This window comes from Fusarium solani (genome assembly GCF_023522795.1).
Source record: "Fusarium solani strain SB1 chromosome Unknown bctg00000005, whole genome shotgun sequence".
Lineage (NCBI taxonomy): Eukaryota > Fungi > Ascomycota > Sordariomycetes > Hypocreales > Nectriaceae > Fusarium > Fusarium solani.
The window spans coordinates 265113-287712 of NW_027072153.1; the positions used below are offsets into that span (position 1 = coordinate 265113).

General features: G+C 51.7%; 10 protein-coding genes across 10 annotated transcripts; 5 read left to right on the forward strand and 5 right to left on the reverse strand.

The window, feature by feature from the left end:
• Positions 1-484: 484 nt before the first annotated feature.
• On the forward strand, positions 485-2494 carry MRS44_008472 (uncharacterized protein; the record flags this gene model as incomplete). The annotated part of the gene is made up of 6 exons (XM_065620943.1): positions 485-765; positions 827-837; positions 887-1646; positions 1702-1848; positions 1915-2128; positions 2207-2494. 6 exons carry the CDS (start codon positions 485-487, stop codon positions 2492-2494), a joined length of 1701 nt encoding a protein of 566 aa, XP_065477015.1.
• Positions 2495-3417: 923 nt separating this feature from the next.
• On the reverse strand, positions 3418-4922 carry MRS44_008473 (uncharacterized protein; the record flags this gene model as incomplete). The annotated part of the gene is made up of 4 exons (XM_065620944.1): positions 3418-3853; positions 3904-4165; positions 4285-4537; positions 4617-4922. The coding sequence occupies 4 exons, from the start codon at positions 4920-4922 to the stop codon at positions 3418-3420; spliced, it is 1257 nt and encodes a 418-aa protein (XP_065477016.1).
• Positions 4923-5451: 529 nt separating this feature from the next.
• On the forward strand, positions 5452-7015 carry MRS44_008474 (uncharacterized protein; the record flags this gene model as incomplete). The annotated part of the gene is made up of 2 exons (XM_046284073.2): positions 5452-6096; positions 6149-7015. The coding sequence occupies 2 exons, from the start codon at positions 5452-5454 to the stop codon at positions 7013-7015; spliced, it is 1512 nt and encodes a 503-aa protein (XP_046131916.2).
• Positions 7016-7235: 220 nt separating this feature from the next.
• MRS44_008475 (uncharacterized protein) lies at positions 7236-7755 on the reverse strand (the record flags this gene model as incomplete). Its single annotated transcript, XM_065620945.1, has 3 exons — positions 7236-7386; positions 7447-7626; positions 7679-7755. 3 exons carry the CDS (start codon positions 7753-7755, stop codon positions 7236-7238), a joined length of 408 nt encoding a protein of 135 aa, XP_065477017.1.
• A 1508-nt stretch (positions 7756-9263) lies between these two features.
• Positions 9264-10985, forward strand: MRS44_008476 (uncharacterized protein; the record flags this gene model as incomplete). The annotated part of the gene is made up of 3 exons (XM_046272114.2): positions 9264-10269; positions 10326-10604; positions 10651-10985. The coding sequence occupies 3 exons, from the start codon at positions 9264-9266 to the stop codon at positions 10983-10985; spliced, it is 1620 nt and encodes a 539-aa protein (XP_046131918.2).
• Positions 10986-11525: 540 nt separating this feature from the next.
• Positions 11526-12849, reverse strand: MRS44_008477 (uncharacterized protein; the record flags this gene model as incomplete). Its single annotated transcript, XM_046276257.2, has 4 exons — positions 11526-12052; positions 12116-12431; positions 12485-12525; positions 12576-12849. The coding sequence occupies 4 exons, from the start codon at positions 12847-12849 to the stop codon at positions 11526-11528; spliced, it is 1158 nt and encodes a 385-aa protein (XP_046131919.2).
• Positions 12850-13380: 531 nt separating this feature from the next.
• On the forward strand, positions 13381-14656 carry MRS44_008478 (uncharacterized protein; the record flags this gene model as incomplete). The annotated part of the gene is made up of 6 exons (XM_065620946.1): positions 13381-13441; positions 13489-13600; positions 13664-13829; positions 13895-13924; positions 13986-14283; positions 14367-14656. 6 exons carry the CDS (start codon positions 13381-13383, stop codon positions 14654-14656), a joined length of 957 nt encoding a protein of 318 aa, XP_065477018.1.
• Positions 14657-15155: 499 nt separating this feature from the next.
• On the reverse strand, positions 15156-17198 carry MRS44_008479 (uncharacterized protein; the record flags this gene model as incomplete). Its single annotated transcript, XM_046272740.2, has 3 exons — positions 15156-16377; positions 16429-16837; positions 16889-17198. The coding sequence occupies 3 exons, from the start codon at positions 17196-17198 to the stop codon at positions 15156-15158; spliced, it is 1941 nt and encodes a 646-aa protein (XP_046131921.2).
• Positions 17199-17247: 49 nt separating this feature from the next.
• On the forward strand, positions 17248-21090 carry MRS44_008480 (uncharacterized protein; the record flags this gene model as incomplete). The annotated part of the gene is made up of 14 exons (XM_065620947.1): positions 17248-17743; positions 17959-18464; positions 18514-18749; positions 18797-19000; positions 19179-19251; positions 19305-19426; positions 19490-19603; positions 19660-19728; positions 19782-19923; positions 19975-20094; positions 20165-20236; positions 20290-20826; positions 20878-20943; positions 21034-21090. The coding sequence occupies 14 exons, from the start codon at positions 17248-17250 to the stop codon at positions 21088-21090; spliced, it is 2814 nt and encodes a 937-aa protein (XP_065477019.1).
• Positions 21091-21222: 132 nt separating this feature from the next.
• Positions 21223-22577, reverse strand: MRS44_008481 (uncharacterized protein; the record flags this gene model as incomplete). Its single annotated transcript, XM_046283621.2, has 5 exons — positions 21223-21765; positions 21832-21893; positions 21968-22069; positions 22128-22239; positions 22293-22577. The coding sequence occupies 5 exons, from the start codon at positions 22575-22577 to the stop codon at positions 21223-21225; spliced, it is 1104 nt and encodes a 367-aa protein (XP_046131923.2).
• Positions 22578-22600: the final 23 nt, after the last annotated feature.

Genomic DNA, 22600 nt, shown 5'->3' on the forward strand with positions numbered 1-22600 from the left:
GAATCTCCCCGCTCCGTATGCCCCCACTCCTCCGGAGTTGACATGCTCCGGGGTCCGGCGCCATTGCTCCGCCATCCATGGTCCAAACGCCGACGCCAAGCATCCTACGACGATTTCTCCGCGACAATTCCTCCGTGGTCATTGCCCCGAGAAGCATCCACCTGCAGTTCAGAGTGGTATTCGCATCTCTGGGATGGTAGCCCAGCTCTGCACCGAGCAAGGCAAGGCCTGGACTCTGCGGGGAAGCCGGGGAAGGTCGCCGTGTGACCGCCGTCGCTGCCCCATAACCCCGGACGACAACGGCGGGGCCCCGCAGGCGCGAGTAGAGGGGTCTTGGTGATGGAATATTAAAACTCCATCTCGTCCCACCACTGCCACAGATTCTTGGACGATCACCAGATCCCGCAGCCAAAAACCCTGGGCCTCGTTTCTATCCATTTCCCCTGTTCACCTCAGAACAAGAAAGCAACACGGCTCGTCAAAGATGGCGACTCAACCGCACAAGGCCAATGATGACATCGCCATCCAGCCCGCCCCGGCGCCAGAGCAGGAGAACCACCACCAGCCACCTCCTCCGGCGGACGATGCGAATGTTGGCCCCAAGCAGGTGATCAAGAACGGCGTTGTGGTGAGCTCCGCCACAAAGCCTCCAAAGAGGGATCTCCGACTTGCCTGGCTCTACATCTTTGACTGGTACCCTAGCCACTACAGCAAGGAGGAGATTGCTCTTGTCAAGAAGCAGGACCGCATCATTCTTCCCCTCATGTAAGTCTACATTGTGCACGCCAGCCCGCTCCACTTGGACCCAGCATGCTAACCGCAGTAGTTGCTTGCTATGTAGGCTTTCCCGACAATATTCTCAACCTCACAATCTAACCAGTTCTAGTCTTCATCAAGTGGCTTGACCAATCCAACATCACTAATGCTTACAATTCGGGAATGAAGGAGGACCTCAACATCCAGGGAATCCAGTACAACCTGTTCAGCACCTTCTACAACATCGGCTACCTTGTCCTCGAAATCCCCTCCATGATGATCATCTCCCGTCCAAAGCTAGCACGGTGGTACCTCCCTATCTGTGAGACACTCTGGTCTATCGTCACCTTCATCCAATCCCGCAATAACAGCGTCGAGATGATTTACGGCATGCGGTTCCTCATGGGTCTTTTCGAGACGCCTGCCGCCACTGGCTCCCTCTACCTTCTCGCGTCGTGGTATCGCTCAGACGAGGTATTTAAGCGCGCAGGTGTCTGGTATGTGTCTAGCAACATTGGCGCCGCCTTCGCTGGATATATGCAAGCTGCTGCGCATGCTGGACTTGACGGAAAGCTTGGAATGCAAGGATGGTCGGTACCCGTTCCCCTTCTGCTCATGCGTATCGATCTAATGTTTCCCCCTTCCCGTAGGCGCTGGGTCTTCATCGTGGATGGAGTCATCAGTCTCCCCATTGCGATCGCTGGCTTCTTCCTCTTCCCTGGTCTGCCTACTAGCCCTCGCATCTGGTGGCTCAAGGAGGAGGAGCAGAAGCTCGCCATAGCACGCATGCAGGACGACGGTGTCAGGAAGAGCTCCAAGATTGGCAAGCGCATGCTCAAGCGTGTCTTCACTCATTGGCACTTCTACTTCGCTGTGGCTACCTACGTCTGGTAAGTTGTCATCCACACGTCATGGAGATGCACTGCTAATCACATTGACTGGCAGCTACCAGCTCACAACCTGGGTTGCTGGTCAGATGGGTATTTGGGTCAAGTCTACTGGTCAATACTCGATCGAGTTGATTAACATCCTGCCCACCGGCACCCAACTTATGGCCATTGTTGTTGGAATTCTTGTTCCCCAGTTCGTCATGTGAGTCCCAGTTCAACTTCCCTGTGCTGGATTCTGGGAGACAGTGCTAACCCCCGACTCCTGTAGGGTGTACCCCATTTGGATGCCGGTCCTCTTCACCGGCACCGTCCTCATCTTTTCAAACATCTGCCTCCGGATCTGGTATATCCCCGTTGGTATGAAGTTCGCTGCCTGGTTTCTCATGGGTTTCAATTCTTGCGTCACCCCAATGCTCTTCCCTTTCGTCCATCTTATCATGAAGGATGATAATGAAGCCAAGAGTTTTACGACTGGCGCCATGGTTAGTTGGCCTCTTTGCTTTACATCTCGGGGGGACACGGGAATCCTTAAGCTAACAATGTGACTTTCTTTTCGATAGATGACTGTCGGCTGGTCCTTCTTCACCTGGTACAACGTCGTCGTGTTCCCCGTCACTGAGGGACCCCAGTGGACGAGGGGCTTTACTGCTAGCATCTGTCTCTGTGTCATCTGGGTCTCCTTGTTTCTGACTGGCTACGTGCTGTGGCAGCGTGATATCAAGAGGGGCCTGTACAAGCATGCCATCGAGGAGGAGGAGAATGAGGAGATTCTCAATGAGAAGGTCGAGCAGGTTCAGGCAGAATCCACCCACCTTGAAGAGAAGGAAAAGGACAAGGAACTAAGATAAGAGGTTTAATCGCTGGTCTCTGGAATATTGCCTTGATCCTGGCTTGCATTAAGTTGGTAACTGATCTGTGGTGCCTTTCAGGTCTGGGTTGGCACGCATATATAGCTATAGCCGTGGGTCTTAGTAAAACTTTTCTTATTTTTAACAACTAGCTTTAAGAGGTACTGGCACGATGGTGAAGGCAAGGCAGTCCTTGTGGCGTGATTCCAACGTGGGGCGACGACGGGGCGTCTCTCAGAAGACGGGAACATGAATCTTGAATTGCCGGGCCTAGAATGCCTCAAGCTCTCTCCTTTCCCGTTATGAGAATCGATTGGTCGACTCCAAGCTGCCATTCGACTCCCTCCTTCACAAAATCTTGCCCGGTGCAACTCCCGGCCCTTGCTTTCTGCCAATTGGGAGGCTTATGCGCAAGCCGCCAGGCCCTAGCCAATCACAATTGGTTCGTGCTGACACGCGACATATCGGAGAGATATCGGAAGCCCTTTGTTAGATGTTATCGGTAAGAGGTTATCCCGCCGGGTGATTGAAATGCACCGCACTGATATGGAAAGTTTCCAGTCTCTCATTAATATAGACTACGAAATCTATCTTTCTCTCTTGCTATGTGCATTCTCCAACAGGTGGTTTCTCTCTCTTCCAGGAGTGGTGCTTCTTAAAGATGAAACATGGGTTGCCAATAAGTCGACATAATAGTCTTGGTAGGACAGTGGCCTGGCATCTTAATCAAACATAAGTTCAATAATAGAACATAAAATCAACTTTCAATTAAGGTGGTGTGGAAATAGCTGCATGCAATCGGTTAGGGGTGAGGCGTGAGGGCACAGAAGTAATGCCAATCTTGTATCTTCCTTTTTGATAAGAAAAACAAATGAATATTACCTTTTTCCTTCATCCAACTAGAACCAAGGCTCAAGAACATCTTACTTTGCCTGCTTACCCAAAGCCGCAATAACCTCCTTGCCTCCTCGAACCCCCGACCTCACAGCACCATCCATATAGCCCCTCCATATCGGCGACGTCTCAGTCCCAACAAAGTGAATGTTTCCAAACGGCTCAGAGATAGACTTGCCCGCTTCGCCGGCCAAAACCCCAGGCCGCATGACCGGACCGGGAGCTCCTCGCGCCCACTCATCCTTGGTCCACTCCTTCTCTATGACGCTGATCGGATCAGGGACATTGCCGACGACTTTGCCGAAGGCGGCACGGAAGTCGCGGAGGACAGTCTGTTTCCTCTCGTCCGCTGACAGCTTTGACCATTTCCGACCTGGGTCTCCGGCGTGGAAGCAGGTGATACTGTACTGGCCGTCTGAGGGAGAGCAGGTATCACGGGTGAACGCGATAGGGCCGTCGGCGGAGCTGTACTCGCCGGAAAGGTTGGGCGCATGCCACCAGGGTTCGTCAAATACCAGGACTGTCTTTGAGTAGTAGCCCCCTCGGTGGACTCGCTGAGGGCTTTCTTGGAAGATGGAAGGTCAGGGTCGAAGCGAATCAGCGGGTAGAGCGGCGTGGGCACTGAGACGATGACCTTTTCTGCCCTATAGGAGGTGCCGTCGCTTGTTTCGACGACACAGCCGCCATCTTTCTGAGTGATGCTCCACACAGCTGCGGAGACCTTGACGCTGCCGGGGTTGAGTCCTTCCACAAGTCGATGGCAGAAGGCTTGGTTGCCTGTTAGCCAGAGTTAGCATGAGATAAGGTGGCCAGAGCAAGGTATCACTCGCCTTGTCGGTTCCGCAGATACTGTCCTCCTTCTTTGTGGTCAGACAAGACATTCTGCAATCCGGTACCGCGCTTCAAAATATCCAAGAAAAAGAGCGCGCTGAGCTCGTGGCTCTCCACTCCTATGAGACTTCGAGTGATGGCGTTGATGAGCATGGACGCTCCTGCGTCGTTGAACTGATCGGCAAAATCCCTGACCGTGATTGAATCGAGATGTTTGGCGTCAGGCCCCTCAGAAGGATTCTCGAGGTCGCACTTCTCAGCGTACTCTCCAATCGTAGCCAGAAGCTGTTCGGCTTGTTCAAGTTGATCCGGATCCATCTAGATGGTGTTAGTTGGTGCCTAGCACAAGGGACGAGGAACTTGCCTTTGCTAGCATGCCAAACGGAATGGCATGAACTTCTCCCTCGTGGTCCTGATACAGGCTGACTCCTCCTACGCGCTGCTCAACGAGGTCGAATCCAAACTCAGTGACCAGGCCGTAGATCGCGGACTGGCTCGTATCGTTGAGCCAGGCTGCGCCCATATCAACAACGCCCTTGCCATTGGAAGATGCTTTCACGGACAGCGTCTTGCCGCCGACGTGGTCCATGGCTTCGAGGACGATGTATGATAGACCAGCATTGTGGACTTCTCTTGCAGCTCTAAGGCCGCTCAGTCCAGCACCGACGATGATGACTTGGAAGGGTTGAGAATCTGATGCCATGATGCCACTGAGTTCTGTGAAAGATGATTGTTGAATTTCTTAATGGATTTAGGCTGATTGAGAGAGATGTTTTGGCCCTTATATACGCCTTCGCCAGCAACCGAGTTCAACTTGGTAAGTTGCAGCAACTGTCATCGATCTCCCGAAGCTATTCTTATCGAGCCGCTATCTTGCCGATGGACGATCAACAGCCACGATTCACCCCAAGCCGTCCACGGAATCCGCAATTCGAAAAGCCAAGAAACTTAGCCCAGTCCCACAACGTTAAATATTGTGACGAATGACGATACGTTAGCGTCATATTCCCCCACCATCGCGGCTAGATAAGATACGAGATTTACCTTAGAGATGGTTGCAAGTGAACAACGGCCGGAGAAGCCGTCGACCTCGGATGGGACCCTCCTCAACAAGCCCAGCCGGGGATCTTTTTTGATCTCAGTTGCTACAAATCAGGCGATTTCTTTGACGATATCCAAGCAGTATCTTGCCGAACTCGACCTTGAACGCCCGCTATCTTGGCGCCGTCACCATGGCTGCGAGCTCTGTCGCCTCCACCGGGGGACCACTCCCACCCCTACGCCCAACTGCCCGGTACCCGACCGCATTCAGGCTCCGGCATGCCCGCACAAAGACCGGATGCCTTACATGCCGCACCAGAAAGAAGAAGTGCAACGAGGCCAAGCCATGCTGTGCGGACTGTCTGCGCGGTGGCCTGAACTGTATCTGGCCGCGAGAGGTTGGCTCGGACTTTAGCCTCGAGACCCCTAGTCGAGAACTGACACGAGATTCTCCCGATGGGATTTTACGACAGCTCTCCGCCGTCAAATCGAATGCCGCATACACCTTGACTACAGAATCTAGTCTGTTTTTGCAACACTATCTCTCCGAGACAGCGGTGCTCCTTCCAGCAGGGACCCCCGCACAGAACCCCTTCATTGTTTATGTTCTTCCCCTAGCACAGAATGATACTCTTCTCATGCATTCGGTGCTGGCTGTGAGCGGCGCACACCTAGCGTATAAACTGCAAAACGCGGCTAGTGTGGAAACTGCAACGAGCCGACACTATCTACACACGCTAAGGGGAGTTCAAGAGATGATTGCCGGCGGCCAAGTCGACGAAAGGCGTTCCATTCAACGGTTAACGCTGATTCTGGCTTTCTTGTGCCAGTACGAGGTAGGTCAATTCGCAGATGCGAAGCGACCAGAAGCTGAACGGTTGATCTTAGGTTCTGACGAACGCACCCACAGCTACGCTGTCACTACATCTCCGCGCCATCCGACAACTATTCCTCTGCCTGCTTGAGAGAGGATACAACCCTTCAATACCGCTAGACGAATTGGACGATTTCTTGAGCTTTGTGTATGAAGGGTACACATTTCTTGTCTGCTGCAACAGCATCACTCCAACTTCCGAAGAGAATGATTTGCTGCCTTACGAGGAGTCACTGCAAGCTCTGAGACAGTCCTCTTGCTTTGGGTCCATCTTTGGTGGCGCTCATGGACTCTTCGAGCTCATTCCCCACGTGCAAAACCTGTACCTCCGTCGCCTGACCGAAGAAGCCTTGGAGATGACGAGCCCCTCTCCCGAGTTCCAGGTCTTATACGATGAGTTGAGTCGCCTTATTGAATCTTGGAGTATGGAATCATTACCTGGGTCAACCTCAACAACCTTTGAAGATGCCCATGGCACCCTGGACTCAAATCAGCGGAGCATGGCTGCCGAAGTTATCCGCAACGGCCTCCGCATCTACCTATCCACATCAATATGCGGCTCAGCACCGCCTACTCCCGAGACCCTAGACTTTATCGAAGAAATCGCAAAGACCGTCGTCGATACAGCTGCAGTCCTGGAGGACTCGCCATATGCCTCCCACACGGTCTGGGCTCTGGTCATCGCAGGGTCTTGTTTGATGGATGAGGAGTATCGCGGCAGACTTGCCGAGTCTCTGACCCGGTCACGATACAAAATGCGACATCTATCGGCTGTACGCAGGGTCTTGGAGTTGATGTGGGCTGATGATACGGAGACATACGGACCTTATGGGTTGCAGCTGATTATGCAGAAGCACGATGTGTCTCTGTCGATTATGTAGGGAATAAAAGCAGAAGGTGATCTGTTCAGACGCACCTTCAACATGCCTAGCTCAGTGAACGCCCTGAGGGAGGCTTAGCGCCGGCCCGTGACGCAAGAAACTCCCAATGTGCTGCGTGCAAGATGCCCAGCTGCTGCCCCCCCTTAGCAGTGTTGCCACTATAGCGCTTAGTCTCGATGCTTACGGCCAGCGGGTACTGCTGCAGCAGCCGGTCCACCGTCTAGTTGAAGCACGGCGCCATATCCGGGGCCAGCGCCTCATGTGATCTGTTGGTTGTCGGATCGCGCTCGGGCAGCAGCTGGAGGACGTAGTCAACACGGCTAGCGGCGTCGGGAAAGCGCTGATACGCTGAGTCGATGTTGGTCGTCGTGCTGTAAGACGTCTGGGTCAGGGTCAGCTGCTACGAGACAGGAGGCACAACTGCGACCTACCAAGACAGAAACTCCAAAATATCCTGGCCCAGGCCATCCCGCATATCATACACAAGCATGTCGAGTAGCGGGGAGTGCACAAGTTTGTTCCAGGCCGACTCGTCGCTGAGCATGCGGGAGCAGTCGCTGGACCGGGCGGCGATGCACAGAGCGCGGCGAACCAGCTCCTCACCACTGGCGCTATCATGCCGTGTCTGCTCGCTTCCAGTGCTTGTTGTATCGTCAAAAGAACATGTATTCGTGCAATCGGTCGAACTGGCCCGTGGCCTCGAGGTGTTCCTCTAGGGCCGCCTTGATCCTTCGCGGCATGATGCAGTGTCTGCCCGCTGGTGGTACGTCTCACATTACCCAGTCACCGAGAAGCTCAGTGCTTTTGAGACTCTCCAACCTTCACCGACATACACACAAGGAGAATTTGACTGAGTAGTCTCTGGCTACCGCACTTGACGTCGACTACTACCTCAACAAACACATACCGCTTGCCCGAGACGCATGGTCCAAGTACGGCTTGACAAAATGGTCGGTCGTCAAGCTCAGCCCCGACACCGGCTATGCACTACAGACCATCATGACTTGGGATAGCCCGCAAAGTCTCGGCAAGGCAATGCAGGAGGCGGGCGCCGAGATCATGGGCGATCTCAAAAACTTTAGCACCGAGCAGCCAGTGGTCATCCAGGGAGTAATTGCTGCTGGAAACATGGACTGAAGAATTGAGTTCCACGGAACAGGAGTATGGCATGTCAAGGAGAGGTTAAAAGGTCAAAGGCGAACAAGGCATTCAGCCAATACCCTCTGCTGACCTAGTAGCTCAGTGATAGGCATAATACCACAATTGTTTCCTAGAGTCGAGTCTATGGGGGCGCCAATAATTGTCTCATTAAGCAGTCCCTTTGTCCAACTATGTAACAAGCGATATGCCAACCAAGCTGTGATGAAGGGATTCCGTAGTTCTGAATCGGATGGGCTGGAGCGAGATGTGAATGTCATCAGAGCCATCTAAAACACTCAGATGGTTAATAGAATGTCGATGGCTACCGGACAGCTCTCCAAGAACGCCTATTACATAGTCCGAGGCTGAGATCATCGATCGTCTCATGATTCATGGCACACTGCTGGCCTAGATCTTAATCAAGGTCCTTTGTGTCAAGGGAATTACCAATGATCCCAGAAGACATGTGGCGGAGCGGGCTCCCAAGGTGGTCCTTTGTTAGACCGACTGACAGACCATGTCCAACTTGCAGACCGGCCGACCGGTAACTCTAGGGCATCAGACCGATGGACCAGAGCCGCTTGTCGGATTGAGTGACCTGGACCGGTCTGAGTCGGGGTGCTGTCTCGGGCTGCCATTGGCCCATTGATCAGCTCGAGCAAGCGAGAGCGAACGGTCTCTGGTCCATGGTCCGAAAATGGTTCTCCGCCAATGCAGGCGCACGTCACATGAGGGCTAACCAGTTCGTCAGGGAGTACCTACATTATGTCCGACGCTCTGACTCGTCATAAAGCCGATCTGTTAGCGGATCCGCTTGTTTATGTCCGATCTGTCGCCTCTGTACGACGTACTCCAATTTCCCCAGCCTTGCCGAACAACCCCATGGGGGACTAATTAGTCAAACAACAAGATTCAACAGCATTCCCCGTGGGGGGGCCATACTCACGCGATTTATCAATCTGGGTGCGTAGATAAGTCTGGCTGAAACCCCCTATCATCTACTTGCTTTTCTTGCCATCATTCTCATTGACCTCCATCAAGGACTCTTATTCGAAAGCACTTCTATTGCCGTCCTCATATCTTTCAAGTCTGTTTGACAGTGGTCACCATGTCGGATGACAAGAGTCTCAACCAAGCTGGCATTGATGACAGCAATGGCAAAACTACCACGTCCGATACTCCCGAACACGTCGAAGATGGCTTCTCCAACGCCCAGATCAGCTATGACAACAACGGAATAGCCGGGATCATTCGATCTCCCTACGTTTTTGGCGCTGCCCTTCTTGCCTCCTTCGGTGGTTTCTCCTTTGGGTACGATCAGGGGGTCATCTCCATTATCCTCACGATGCCTCAATTCCAACAAACCTTCCCCGAAATCGCCCCAGGCCACTCTCGATACGGATTCAACACTGGCTTTATGACGGGGATGTTGGAATTCGGGGCATTCGTTGGCTGTCTGTTCTTCCCTATTCTTGCCGATCGATACTCCCGCAAACTGGGTCTTGCTGTAGCTACGGCATTCTTCTGTGTCGGTGCTATCATCCAGACGGCTGCACACAACTATGGCACCCTTGTGGCCGGACGTACTATTGGTGGCGTTGGTGTTGGCACACTCGCCATGGGAGCACCTTTATATATCTCTGAGATTGCACCTCCCAACCTGAGAGGCTCTCTCCTTGTACTTGAAGCCATCTCGATCGTCATTGGGGCTATCATTGCCTATTGGATTACATACGGCAGCCGTGATATTTCGGGTGACTGGGCTTTCAGATTGCCTTTCCTTCTGCAGATGGCTCCAGCCCTCGCGGTTGGCATTGGCATTCAGTTCTTCCCCTTTTCCCCGAGATGGCTGGCCATGCGTCACCGCAACCAGGACGCCTTGGATTCCCTTTCCAAGCTTCGTCGTCTCCCTGGAACCGATGCTCGTATTCAACAAGAATGGAAGGGTATTATGCGCGAGGTTGAAATACAGGAACTCCTGCTGGAGCGTGAGCATGGTGCCAGGACTAACCCTGTCTTGCTCGAGTTCCAGCAGTGGGGTGATCTCTTCAAGCCCAAGTACATTCGACGCACGACTGTTGCGCTTGCTATTCCGTTCTTCCAACAGTTTTCGGGTAATTATGAACAGCCTTGGAGTCTCTCTTTTGTCCTTTGGCTAACTTGTGCATAGGTATCAACGCTTTTGTATACTACGCACCTATCTTCTTCGCTGCGCTCGGGCAGGATTACGAAATGTCTCTCATCCTGAGCGGTATGGTCAATATTTGCCAGTTTGTGGCGGGTATTCCTACTTTTCTGTTCCTTGACAAGGTTGGCCGACGCAAGCTTGCCATTTTTGGAGGCATCGCGATGGGTATCCCGCACATCATCATGGCCGGCATCGTCAACAAGTACAACAACAAGTGGGTCGACCACCCGGGCATGGGCTGGTTTGGCGTAGCTCTCATCTGTAAGTACATCTCACACATCGTTTTTACTCTTTACTGATCATCTAGATATCTACGTTCTCGCTTACGCTTCGTCTTATGGACCTCTGGCGTGGACACTGCCTGCAGAAGTTTTCCCTAGTTCCAAGCGAGCAAAGGGTGTCGGAGCTGCCACTGCCATGGTGTGGCTTGCAAATTTCATCATCGGCGTGGTCGTCCCCGAGATGCAGATCAAGCTTGGTTGGGGTACTTATCTTTTCTTTGGCTGCTTTTGTTTTGCGGCTTCTGTCTTTTCTTTCTTCCTCGTTCCCGAGACTGCGGGCAAGAGTCTGGAGCAGATTGCGGGTGCTTTTGGCGATAGACTCGAGGATGAGGAAGGTGAGTTGGAATCACGGGCTCACTAGAGTTGTTGATGTACGGAGGACCTTTTCGGGGTGTGCTCATTACAACGTGCAAATAAGACAAGTGCCTCAACTGGCTAAGTGAGAAGGATACCAAACCCTTTTGTACGAGTAATGTAGCTAGCTTGAATATTCCAGCCCTAGATGTGTTTTCTGTCGAGAAAGCAGTCCCCAGGCGGTCACATGGAAGATGTGGCGTGAGTAACCAAGAGCCGCTGGGCATGGTTCGGATGGCAGGGGGTTGAATCCTGTTAGCCATTCTTCGGCCAGCGGCCATTCAACATCCTTATTCCCTTCTACCTACGTAGGAAACATTTTGCGTCCTTTTTGCGCTCACAATACCAACATCAAGGCCAATACAACCAGGCGTCGAAAGAGTTTGGCAGGCCTTTCGGAGCTAGTCAAGTCTAGCAGACATTTTGTCACTTGGCGCAATCCTACAAAGCAGAGGGCAAAGGGGGATTGACTTGAAGCCATAATAATCAGCCAAACTGAGGTAGGCGTAGATCATGTATGTTCCAGTGATGGAATCATGAATCTTAATTAAATCCACACTACGTGCTTGATACCGCTGTCTAGACCCTCTCTCAGACTGGCTGTAAGAGTCCATTCGTCGCCTCGTAAGCCTCCGATACGGTACATTTCAATCCCACCTCCCTCTTGTCCCGCTACTACAACGTAATTTCCATCATCACTAAGCCGGAACCCGCGGATCGTATCGAGATTGGTCCGTACGTGTTTGGTCTCTTGGACTCTTTTGCCATCGTCCGAGAGAAGAATGATGACAATCGTATCACCTTGCGGCAGTTCTGTGGGGACGTTTTTCAGATGCGGTTCGCGGTTCGCGATATGTCTTTCCCATCTGTTGCTGGCATACAAGACGTTTGGGATCTTGGGGTGGGGAGAGAGTTCGGCCGAGTCCATCATGAATTGGTGATCGCGGTGAACAGTCGGTGGGATGATGTTAACCGAAAAGCCGTCGATAGGCTGGACGTCGGTGGCAGGGCAATTCGACAAATCAAAGGCAACAACGTTATGTGAGAGTTCGCCAAGGACATACATGATTTTCTCTGTCAGACATTAGTTGGCTGTACCCTGTGGTAAGTCAAATACAAGAGAATCTGTTGACGTACCATCAGGTGTGAAAACAGCGTGTCGAGCACCCGTTCCAGGGGGGCATTGGAGCCAGCCGCATACTTCCAGTTCCAGGTTGTTCCGAGCCAAAATCCATACGCGATCAGTACCTAAGTCAGGTGCATACAGCAGTCCTCTCTTGTCTTCAAGCACTTGATGTAAATGACATTGCTGTTGGCGACCTTTGTTAGGGCCGTGCCCAGCCGCTTTATAGGGAAAGTCGAGTAGGAGCTCCGTTCGAGATACATCCTTAAGCCTAAGCCCGTCGCTTTCGGTGATGGATACGGGATATAGAGCAGCAGATCCTCCAAGATACTATAGAGTATAAGCGTGAAATGCAAAAGAAATGAACTCTAGTCATTACTCACAGTGCCTATCGCCAGGGCGGACTTGTCTTGCAGCGTGATAACTAAAGAATGAGCATGGCTTGCCGAACGCAACAGACTCGAGTTCACTTACTGTGTGCAGGTGCACCTAGGGTCGGCTGCTGACTCGTGATGCGACAAGTTTCTTGTGCATGGTCGACTTCGAAAGTGAACAAGAGACCAGATTCTTCGCCTTCTGACAGCCCGACCAAACGATCAATGTTTCCGTGTGAAGATACAGGTTCTGCCCAGGAAACATTGTAAGGTGCTGGATAATTGGCGAGAACCTTCAGCTCGCCCTTCTCAAGGTCAACGGCAACCGTGGTAAAGTTGGCCCTGTCGCCCGAGAGCAGAAGCATGGGCTTCATGGTGAACAAAGCGGTTCGCTTACAGAGAACGGAGCTAAGTGATGTTGGTCAGAGTCTAGGGTAAGGAGTGGTGGGTGTCAAAGCTGAACTGACCAAAGCAGCAGCAGCAATAGAGATGTGAAAGTGGCCCGGAGTCAATCATATTCATGCTTCTTGTTGAAATCGGTTTACAACTGAATGTCATGAACATCACACACCGTCCCCTACCGGACTTCACCAGTGTCTAAACCCACTCACCAAATGACAATTCTGTTACCGAGGCAATGCGGGCCCCAATACCCACATCGGACATAATTCTTGGGCCCCAGAAATCGGCCGACAGGGGAGCAGATGTCCGATCGGGTCCACCTGTTCACTAAAGCCATGCCCGATGACATATGTCCGACATTTGGGATCACCCATGTCGTTTTTACCTAAAACGACAACCTCTTTGACGAAAGAACCAAGGTTGAGACTTTTACATCTTTCATATTGGCTCTTCTTCCAGCTTCGGTTGACCACGGCAGAGAAACAATAATCACACCTAGCATAATGGCCCCTTCCACTCATTTCACGCTCAACACGGGCGCCAAGATTCCCGCTGTTGGTCTCGGTATGTGAGAGTTCACGCGTGTCTCAACAATTATGTACTTCATTCAGTGCCTAACAATATGCGCGCGTTGATAGGAACATGGCAATCGAAGCCTGGTGAGGTTCGTAAAGCTGTGGCTTACGCCCTCCAGGATGGGTACCGTCATATCGACGCAGCACTGTACGTTCAAATTTACTTTAACGGCCAGCCCAATCCAGTTTCACTCAAGTTGACATGATACAGTATCTACGGCAACGAGAACGAAGTCGGCCAGGGCATCAAGGATAGTGGAGTGCCACGTGAGGAGATCTTCCTTACCAGCAAGCTTTGGAACACCCACCAGCCCAACGTTGCTGAGGGACTACAAAAATCCCTTGATGCTCTGGGTGTGGACTACCTCGATCTCTACGTAAGTCTGATTGTTCCTGGAGACCGTCAGATTACTCCAAACCAGGCTAACAACTTGCTCACCAGCTCATCCACTGGCCTGTTCGACTGGTTCCCGTAAGCACATTATCTTCCGGCTTTTAAACTATTGAGGCTCTAATCGCATCGATATCTATAGAACGAGACAAGTGACCTCCTCCCCGTGAACCCCGATGGCACTCGATCAGTTGATCGATCCTGGGACCAGAGCGAGACCTGGCGCCAAATGGAAGAAGTCTACAAGTCCGGCAAGGTCAAGGCCATCGGTGTTGCCAACTGGTCCATTCCTTATCTTGAGGAGCTTCGCAAGACGTGGAAGGTCGTCCCAGCCGTAAACCAGGTTGAGCTACACCCCTTTCTCCCTCAGCACGAACTCCGAGAGTATTGCGAGAAGCTGGGCATCCTTCTTGAGGCTTACTCTCCTCTTGGCTCCACTGGTGAGCCCCCTAATTTTGTGGCGCAATTGATGACACGGGTGATGGAACATTGTTGATCGAGACTAATGGATTGAACCTTGTAGGTGCACCTATCATGTCGGATGACGAAATCCAAAAGATTGCCGACAAGAACGGTGTATCAGCTGCCACAATTCTCATCAGCTACCATGTCAATAAGGGTGTTGTGGTTCTTCCCAAGTCGGTAACGGAGAAGCGCATCTCCTCTAACAAGGAGGTCATCTCACTGTCGGAGGAGGACTTGGCTGCACTTGACAGCTTGGCCAGTAAAGGCAAAGCCAAGCGTATTAACACTCCTCTCTGGGGCTTCGACCTGGGCTTCGCTGACTGGTATGGACCTGTGAAGTCAGAATGAACTGGGCGTGGAGACGTAGCAATAGGAACATAAAAGGAGAATTGAGTATTTATGCTTCAACTCATTAACCACACTTTTGTGAAATGCCATATCATCTGTAACTGTCATTCAATATTATCTTGACCTTTGTGATGTGTGTGACTTTCATTCACTCATCTCAAGAAAAGATGTGTTGTTCTCACGCGAAGGTGATCACGGTAGGTTTGATTATGAACAAGACCGAAACATCTTTTGGCACGTATATCGGGGAATCTAATTAGTTCTAGCTAACATAAAGGTATTAATAGCTGCATAGAATACGTCCGCAATGTCATGCCTGATGATCGCTCAAGAGGAGTCATCAGCGGTCAGGAGTATCTAAGGGAAAGGAACCAAACAAAGTTCACTGGAGACATGGCAGGATATATTCCAGTTCGTAATCACAATATGCTAGATCGCTAGCGTCTTCTCATCATTATCGCTTTTGACTAGATACTCAGAACCATGGAGCCAAACATATCTATGCAGTATAAGGAGCTTGAGTAATGCCTTCCTTCAGAGCCTTCAACCGCATCGCAAGCAACTTGGAATGGAATCGAGTGTAGGGGAGGTAGCCAACAAAGATCCAGAGATTAGGCACACCGGTCTCCCTGTACGCGGTCTTGAACTCGCCCTCATCGTCAATACCCCAGATAGGGGTGACTTGATCAGCAATCTTATCGCCCAGTGTGGAACGGACCGAGTCGATTGTGTTGGTGAAGCCAGTTGCAAAGACGACCAGGTCAAAGTCGCGCTCACGTCCGCCGCTCAGGATAACCTTGTTCTCAGTGAAGCGCTCAATGTATCCCGGCTCAACCTTGATGTTGCCGTTGATGATGTGCTCGCATGCACCAGCATCGAAGTAGAAACCACCGTTTCGAGTCTGGCCCAGGGTAGAATTGCCGGTATTACGTTGGCCACGCCACGTGCGCAGGCCACGAGCATGCAAAGCATCTAGCAGGGGACGGTCGAGATCCTCAAGAATTTTTGCGTTGCGCCTACCAAACTCCTCTCCTGGACCAGTGGGTGTGGCAAAGAACAGGCGATCCTGCTCCTCTAGATCAGGGCGCTTTTGTTCAGCATCAGGGCCGTAGTTGCCAATGATACGTGGGACAGAGTGAGTCAACGACATGATGTAAGTGGGGGACCGTTGAAGGAGAGTGACGTCGATACCACGTCGAGCGCAATCATAGGCGGTGTCAAAGCCCGAAGAGGAGGTTCCAACGACGCAGACCTTCTTGCCGACGAAATCGCGAGAACTGTCGTGGGCAGTCGAGTGTCGGATAGTGCCCTTGAAGTCAGACATGCCAGGGACATCAGGAAGCATGGGAGTTCCGCAGAGCGAGGTGGCCATGACGACCTGTTTGGGGTGCAGTGTGCGGGCCTCCTTGCCCTCCTTGTCGATCACAACAGTCCAGTTGCCCTGTTCATCCTGCTCTGCCTTGGCGACTGATGACTTGGTCCAGACGTTGAGCTCCAGAGCAGAGGCGTACCACTGCATATAGATGCCCTGCTTCTGGGAAGGGGTATAGGTGGGCCAGTGCTTGGGGTAGGGGAAGTAGGGCAAGTCGTCAGCCCAGTGAGGAAAGTGAAGAGACAGGTATTCGTATCGCTTCTTCCAGACATCGCCAATCTCTTCGGCGTGGTCAATAATGAGGTTCTTCATCCCCAAGGCGTTGAGTCGAGCAGCCAAAGCCAGTCCACTGAGCAAGCGTTAGTGATGTAGAATGGGCTTGCGTAATGGGGGCACATACTTCTGACCACCTCCAATGATCAACACTTCAGGCTCGACGGAGTCGACATCCTGAGCCCTCTGATTCTCCCAGCTGATGGCTCCAGTCATGTGTCCGTCAGCGGGAGGAATCTCAGGGAATTGCTTGAGCTTCTCCGCGACGGTGTGCAAAGTGTAGAGCTTCCAGCCATCCTTTGTCAGAACGGCGTTGGCAACAGCCGAAGCATTCACAGCCTCCGTCTCGAAGGAGACGATAAACTGCAATTGTGCGTAATCGGGGTACGGTCGGTCGATCTTGGGAGCAGGCGCAAGGAACTTGAAGTTGGTTGCTTTAGTTGTAGGGAAAAGGTCGGTGGCGGCCTTGAGGATGGCAGGCCTAAAGTTGAAGGTGCGATAATCCCAAGTGAAGGAAAGCTTGTCTCGCCAAACACCTACAAAGCCAAGTTAGCCAGTGATCAAGTTATTGTGGTCTCACAGCATACCATAGTCTAGGAACAAGTCGGCAAAGCCTTGAGCATCACCCTTGGCCAGGACATTGGAAAGGCTGTCAACAATGCCTTGGGCTTCCTTCTGCGGATCGGCATCGGCGGGGATGTCGATGCCGAGGACATCGGTAGTGGGGAGCGCATGGTTGTACTTAAAGTCGTACATGTAATCATCGGCGACAGGGGGTTTGTCATTGACCTCAAGCTTGACCTCGGCAACGCCAACCTTGTCCTTGAGGTTGGCGAGGTTGGCGAGGTCGGTCTTGGTGTCAATGCCAGACTGGGGGGTGTTGATGTAGGGTGCCATGGCTGCTGCTTTGCGAAAGAAGATGATGGTTCAGACAATTCGAACTGGAATGAGCAAACCTATAATAAATCCCAATCTTCTCTTGATCTTCAAATCCATTGGATTGCTCAATGGCCACTTGACATGCCCAAGTCTTGTCAAATCCGATGGCGTAGAGGTACCACCGGACATAATCGAATTTGGAAAAGCGCCCACAACTGGTCATGGCGTGGATTTGCCCCAGACTCGTGACCCAATTCGTCTACCCCCGCCCATCATCTCCGGTCCGTCCATTTCAGCAACACATCATCTCAACACGGCCGACACCGACGACCGGAGAAACTGTGTATCAGCCCATTGCGTCGGACACAACATGCGACGCCTCCGCGATGACGATGACGATAGGTCCGAAGAGGGATTCAGAGCCCGGAAGCAGCGCAAACAGCGCCCGTGTTTCAGTTGCGCAGGTGAGACGAGCTTTGCTGGTGTCCGAGCCGGGCATGGGAGGCTGGCTAATCTGGGGAACCTAGAATGTCGGAGACTCAAGATGAAGTGTGATCGACAAGGTAAGCGGCCATTGCCTAACTCTTTACCGCGCATTGTGAGATTATCCAGAGGCTAGAATAGTGCTACAGTGCCATGCTCGAATTGCCTTCGCCGACACCGAGTTGAATTTTGTGTTGCCGCTACGAATAACCCAGGGACCTCCAAGTCAGCTCTACACTCCATCCTCTTGTGTAAATCAGATGTCATTGAGCTAAATGAGACTGCAATAGCCAAGATTCCGCCGCACAGTCTGGGCACCAGAAGGATTCTCAGAATGATCAATTCCAGGAGGCCCAACAACCCGAACCTCAAGGTCGCGCAGGTCTCCAGGATCAGCAGCAAGGATACCAAGGGCCTCTCGAGACGAACACAACTCGCCACGAAAATTCTCAGCCGTTTGACCCGAACTTGAATCAACATACCATAAACCGTTCGCATCACGTCCCTTCGCACTCCAACGCCGGCGATCCCAACCTAGTCAACCCTCTTACTCTTCTTGCCCATGCGCTCGAACCATACACTGCTCAGGCTCCCTCTCCTCGTACTCCGGCTTCGGCGCCTTCTGGTAGGCTGGAGGAATCTGCACATAGCATCAATACTGGAACCAGTGCTTCCAGCAACCCTGCCCGCTATGCTGTCGAGGATGACCGGGAAAACGGCTCTTACGGCACTTTGATGCTGGGAAAGAGAGGTCGATCAAAGTATCTTGGCCCTACAGCAGGGAGTGAATGGTTGAAGGAGGTAATATTCCCTTTTATTTGATTAGTTCAAGCAAGCTTACTTGTCGTAGTCGGAAACACAAGATGTACCAGACACACCATGTATGACGCGTGCCCCTTCCCCAGCGCTCCCTCAAGACTTGCTTGCCACCCAGCCCAGTGTCTTAGGTATTGGTACTACCATCGTAGGCTTTCCCTTCAGTGCGTCGCCGGCTCATATCAGTACTCGGGAGCTGTTAGCTTGCCTGCCGTCGAGAGACGAGGCATGGACCTTGGTAGAGTCATACTATCGCTATTGCGCCTGGCAGTGAGTATTGCAGAACCGAAGACCTAGTTCGTGGCTAACAAACGCAGTCACAATGTAGCTCCCAAGCCATCGTTCGAGAAGACATTCGATCGAGTCTTTAAGCGTGCAGAAAGCGGTTCCTCTTCTCCGCCCATTAATGCCCAGGAGATCGCGCTTGTCTTCATCATCATGGCCCAAGGAACCATGTTCAACATCGAGATGCCCAATTGTGATTCTTCTGCTGAAGAATGGCTACACCTTTCGGAAAGAGCGTTAGTGAAAGGAGAGTTTCTGTCAAATAATACCGTCGCTGGACTGCAAACTCTGGTGAGCTTGTATTGAACCTATGGCTGGCTTTTGATCCACAGCTAATGTTGTAGCATCTAATGGCGCATCTACGATTGTGCGTAGAATCCTCCAACCACTCTTTCAGTGCTGACTTGTGAGCAGGCAACTTGATGAAGGCCGACGCGGTGATAGTGCTTGGCCTCTATGGGGCTTGGTCATGCGTTTAATCCAAGCGGTATGCATTGGTTTTCACTTCGGGCACTGGCCAAAGCTGACAAGATTGGACAGATGGGTATGCATAGGGACGGTGATCGCTGGAATCTGCCTCAAGATGTTGTCGAGGAGAGACGTAAAGTATTCTGGGAGTGTAATTCTGCCGACATCTTTCAGGCGCACTGCTTCTCACGGCCGTATGTCTATAATATCTGTATGCATATATGTCAATCCTGTTCCAATGCTAAGACTAGATACAGATCCGCCATAAATCCCGAGCATTGCGATACCGCTTTTCCATCTGAGCCTGTCAGACCCAACGGGGAAAAGAGCTATTCGATCCTCCGGTTTGAACTGTCTCAAATTTCCTCAGAGTGAGTCTGCGTCTTGCATCGTCCTTGGGTTACAGTGAAAGCTAACTGGACCTCAGGATTCTCAATATGGCCATGAAGGTGCGGAGGCCAGCATATTCCGAAGTCACCGATCTAGACCTCAGACTGTAAGGACTAGGTACTCTACAATGACATGTTTCCTAAAGCTGAATGACCACAGTTCCGAGTTTGAGCACAACATCCCCTATTCTCTCCGCTGTAGAGCAGCACTCTTGGCTACTCCGTCCCGCTACCCTCAACTCGAAACCGCGATCAGTGCCTCTCCAGAACCATCTCGCATGTCTCTTACCATTTCTTTCCAGGTCAGTCGCTTTTTTCCCATGGAAAATGCCGCGCTCACCTGAAATAAATAGCAAACAAACCTCGCCTTGAATGTCTCCGAGACCATCATCAACCTTCACCGACCCTATTATGCGAGAGTACTCCACGACGCCGACCACGGCGAGTCGGTATACAAACCGTCGTTCTACATTGTAATTGAACGCTGTGCCGTAGGAACATGTGTCAAGCACCGTCAACCGATAACGAGCTAATAATGAGCAGATAATTATCAGTATTGTCACCGACATCCACACTCGCTTCCCGGCGGTCACCACCAGGCAGTGGAACTTCTGGGTGAGAAAGTGTATCTTTTTGCCATGTGCTAATAATGCTTACATTTACTCCAGTATCACGTCTTTGGTTCAGCCTTATGCCTTGGTACCTTGGTCCTGCGCGACCCGGCCAACGTCATGGCTAGTTTCGCTCTTACGCAAATCGATGCCGCCATTAGCCTATTCACCTCACTCCTCCAGCATGGCGCCCACCCTCTGCGCTACAAGCGTAATTTGCAGTGGCTTCTGAATTTGCGCACTCGTGCTTTATCAAAAATCTCCTCGGTATCCGCTTCGCAGAGGGGCAATTCGCGGCGAGACACCGATGCGGTTGGACAGAATGATGGTGAGGACGCCGGCGGTGATAGAGAGGATGATGAGGATGTTGAATTGCTCGGATGGCGTACCAGGCTTATTGAGCGTATGGGTCAAGGACACCAAAAGACGATCAGGACCATTCGCCTTTCTGAGACCCCATATGTGTCACCAAACATGAACGTCACGAGTACGTCTGTGAATAGTTTCCATCCTCAAGGCCAGATGGGACTATCCGATATGGCCAACTCGAACCCATCTCTGCCTGCGGTGAATCTTGATTCTACAAATGAACTAGTAAGGTGTAGCCTTGGGGACTTCAACGTTCTGAGCTAACATGCTTCACAGCTTCATGACTTTTGGGATCCCGTGCTTCTGCAAGATGTCTTTGGCCCTTCTCAAGATCACCAAACTGTAAGTCAAGCCTCTCCCGCTTACAACACTTGTCATTTGTTTCACTTTGCTTTGAACACTGGCTTCTCGGGTCGCTTACACTCTTTACAGTCCTTGATGAATACATGGTGGGACAACATGCCCAATCCATCTCAATCACGGGGATGATCATAGACTCATGATGATATCGATATGAAAGGGTGCAAAAGGAATATTCATTTGCCTTAGAATTCTGCTTTTGATGATAAGAAAATCCAGAATCGAAGCTGGCCAATGGTCCAACACTGTTCATTACCTATCCTAATGTGCCCCATTCACCTTGGGTGTCTCCAAGATGGGTCGGCCTTCGTCGTCAAAGTAAACAGGGACACCATTTCGGAAAGAATACTGCAGAGCAGTTGCGATCTTGGCAGCCTCGTATGCATCTTCCGGTGTGCAAGTGAGAGGCTTGTCGTCGAGGACAGCAGTTGCGAACTCGGCAAGATCGTTCAGGAAGGACTTGTCGTAGAGGACAAACGCATCGGGAGTAGTGGCTGTTCGTACGCCGTGGGCATCACGAACCTCGACGCGGTTAATGGTCGAGTTTCCGTTGATGACAGAGTGTGCCTTTGTACCGCACACGCGAGTGGTGCTTTCAAAACCGTTCGTGAGGGTGCGCCCCAGGTGGGAGGTGAGAACTTTGCCGTTGGCGAATTCAACCAACGCCCATCCGTTATCACAGTCACCATACTCGGCGAGCTTTCCATATACAGCCTGTTGTCCCATCGCAACAACGCGGTTGACCTGTTTCTTGGGGTTCGAGAGTCCTGACTTGACGTCGAGGTAGTATCGGCCGATATCGATCTAATCAGTCACGTCACCGTCAGCGATGCTGCCTTGATTAAAAGCTGTAGAGGTGGGCCGACCTACATCATGAACACCCATGTCTACAAAGATACCTCCAGATTGAGCGGAGAAGGTAACAAAGAATCCTGGAAAGCACGGTCAGTTTATCCGTTGCGCAAAAGGAAGGCAAATGTGAAGCAGGGCTTGTTAGAAAACTTACCAGTAGGATCCTGTTGATCGAGGCAGTTGGTTTCGACAGCGTGAATCTCGCCTAGTGAGCCACTTTCGACCAACTCTTTGGCGGCACGGTATGAATCATCATCTCGATGCAAGTTAGCAACACGAGTTGAGGCCCGATCAGAGACATTGGTACAACTCACATCGTCGGCAGAAAGGAACAAGGAACTTGAGCTCAGGCTTGGACTTTGCCTTGGCAAGGACCTCTTCAGTAGTGATGACATCGACAGAGATGGGCTTCTCGCACATGACATGCTAGGAGCCTGTTAGTAATTCCGGCGAATTCAACTGTCCGAGCAAATACTAACCAGACCGAGATCAAGACCCAAGATGATCAAGGGAGCATGTGTAGCGGTTGCTGTAGAGATGAGGACAGCCTGAGCACCGCTGTTCTTCATACAATCCTCAGGATCGGCATAGTACTTGACAGTGGGAGGCAGGTTCTCAGCCACCCACTTGTCGCTACCCGGTTTTGTGTCACAGGCCGCAACTAGCTCAATTCGAGGTTGTTGGAAGGCCAGGATACGAGCGCGAATGGCACCGAGACGGCCGAGACCAATCAAGGCAATCTTGAGACGAGGTTGCGAGGCCATCTTGCGTATGTGTGTGTGTACGT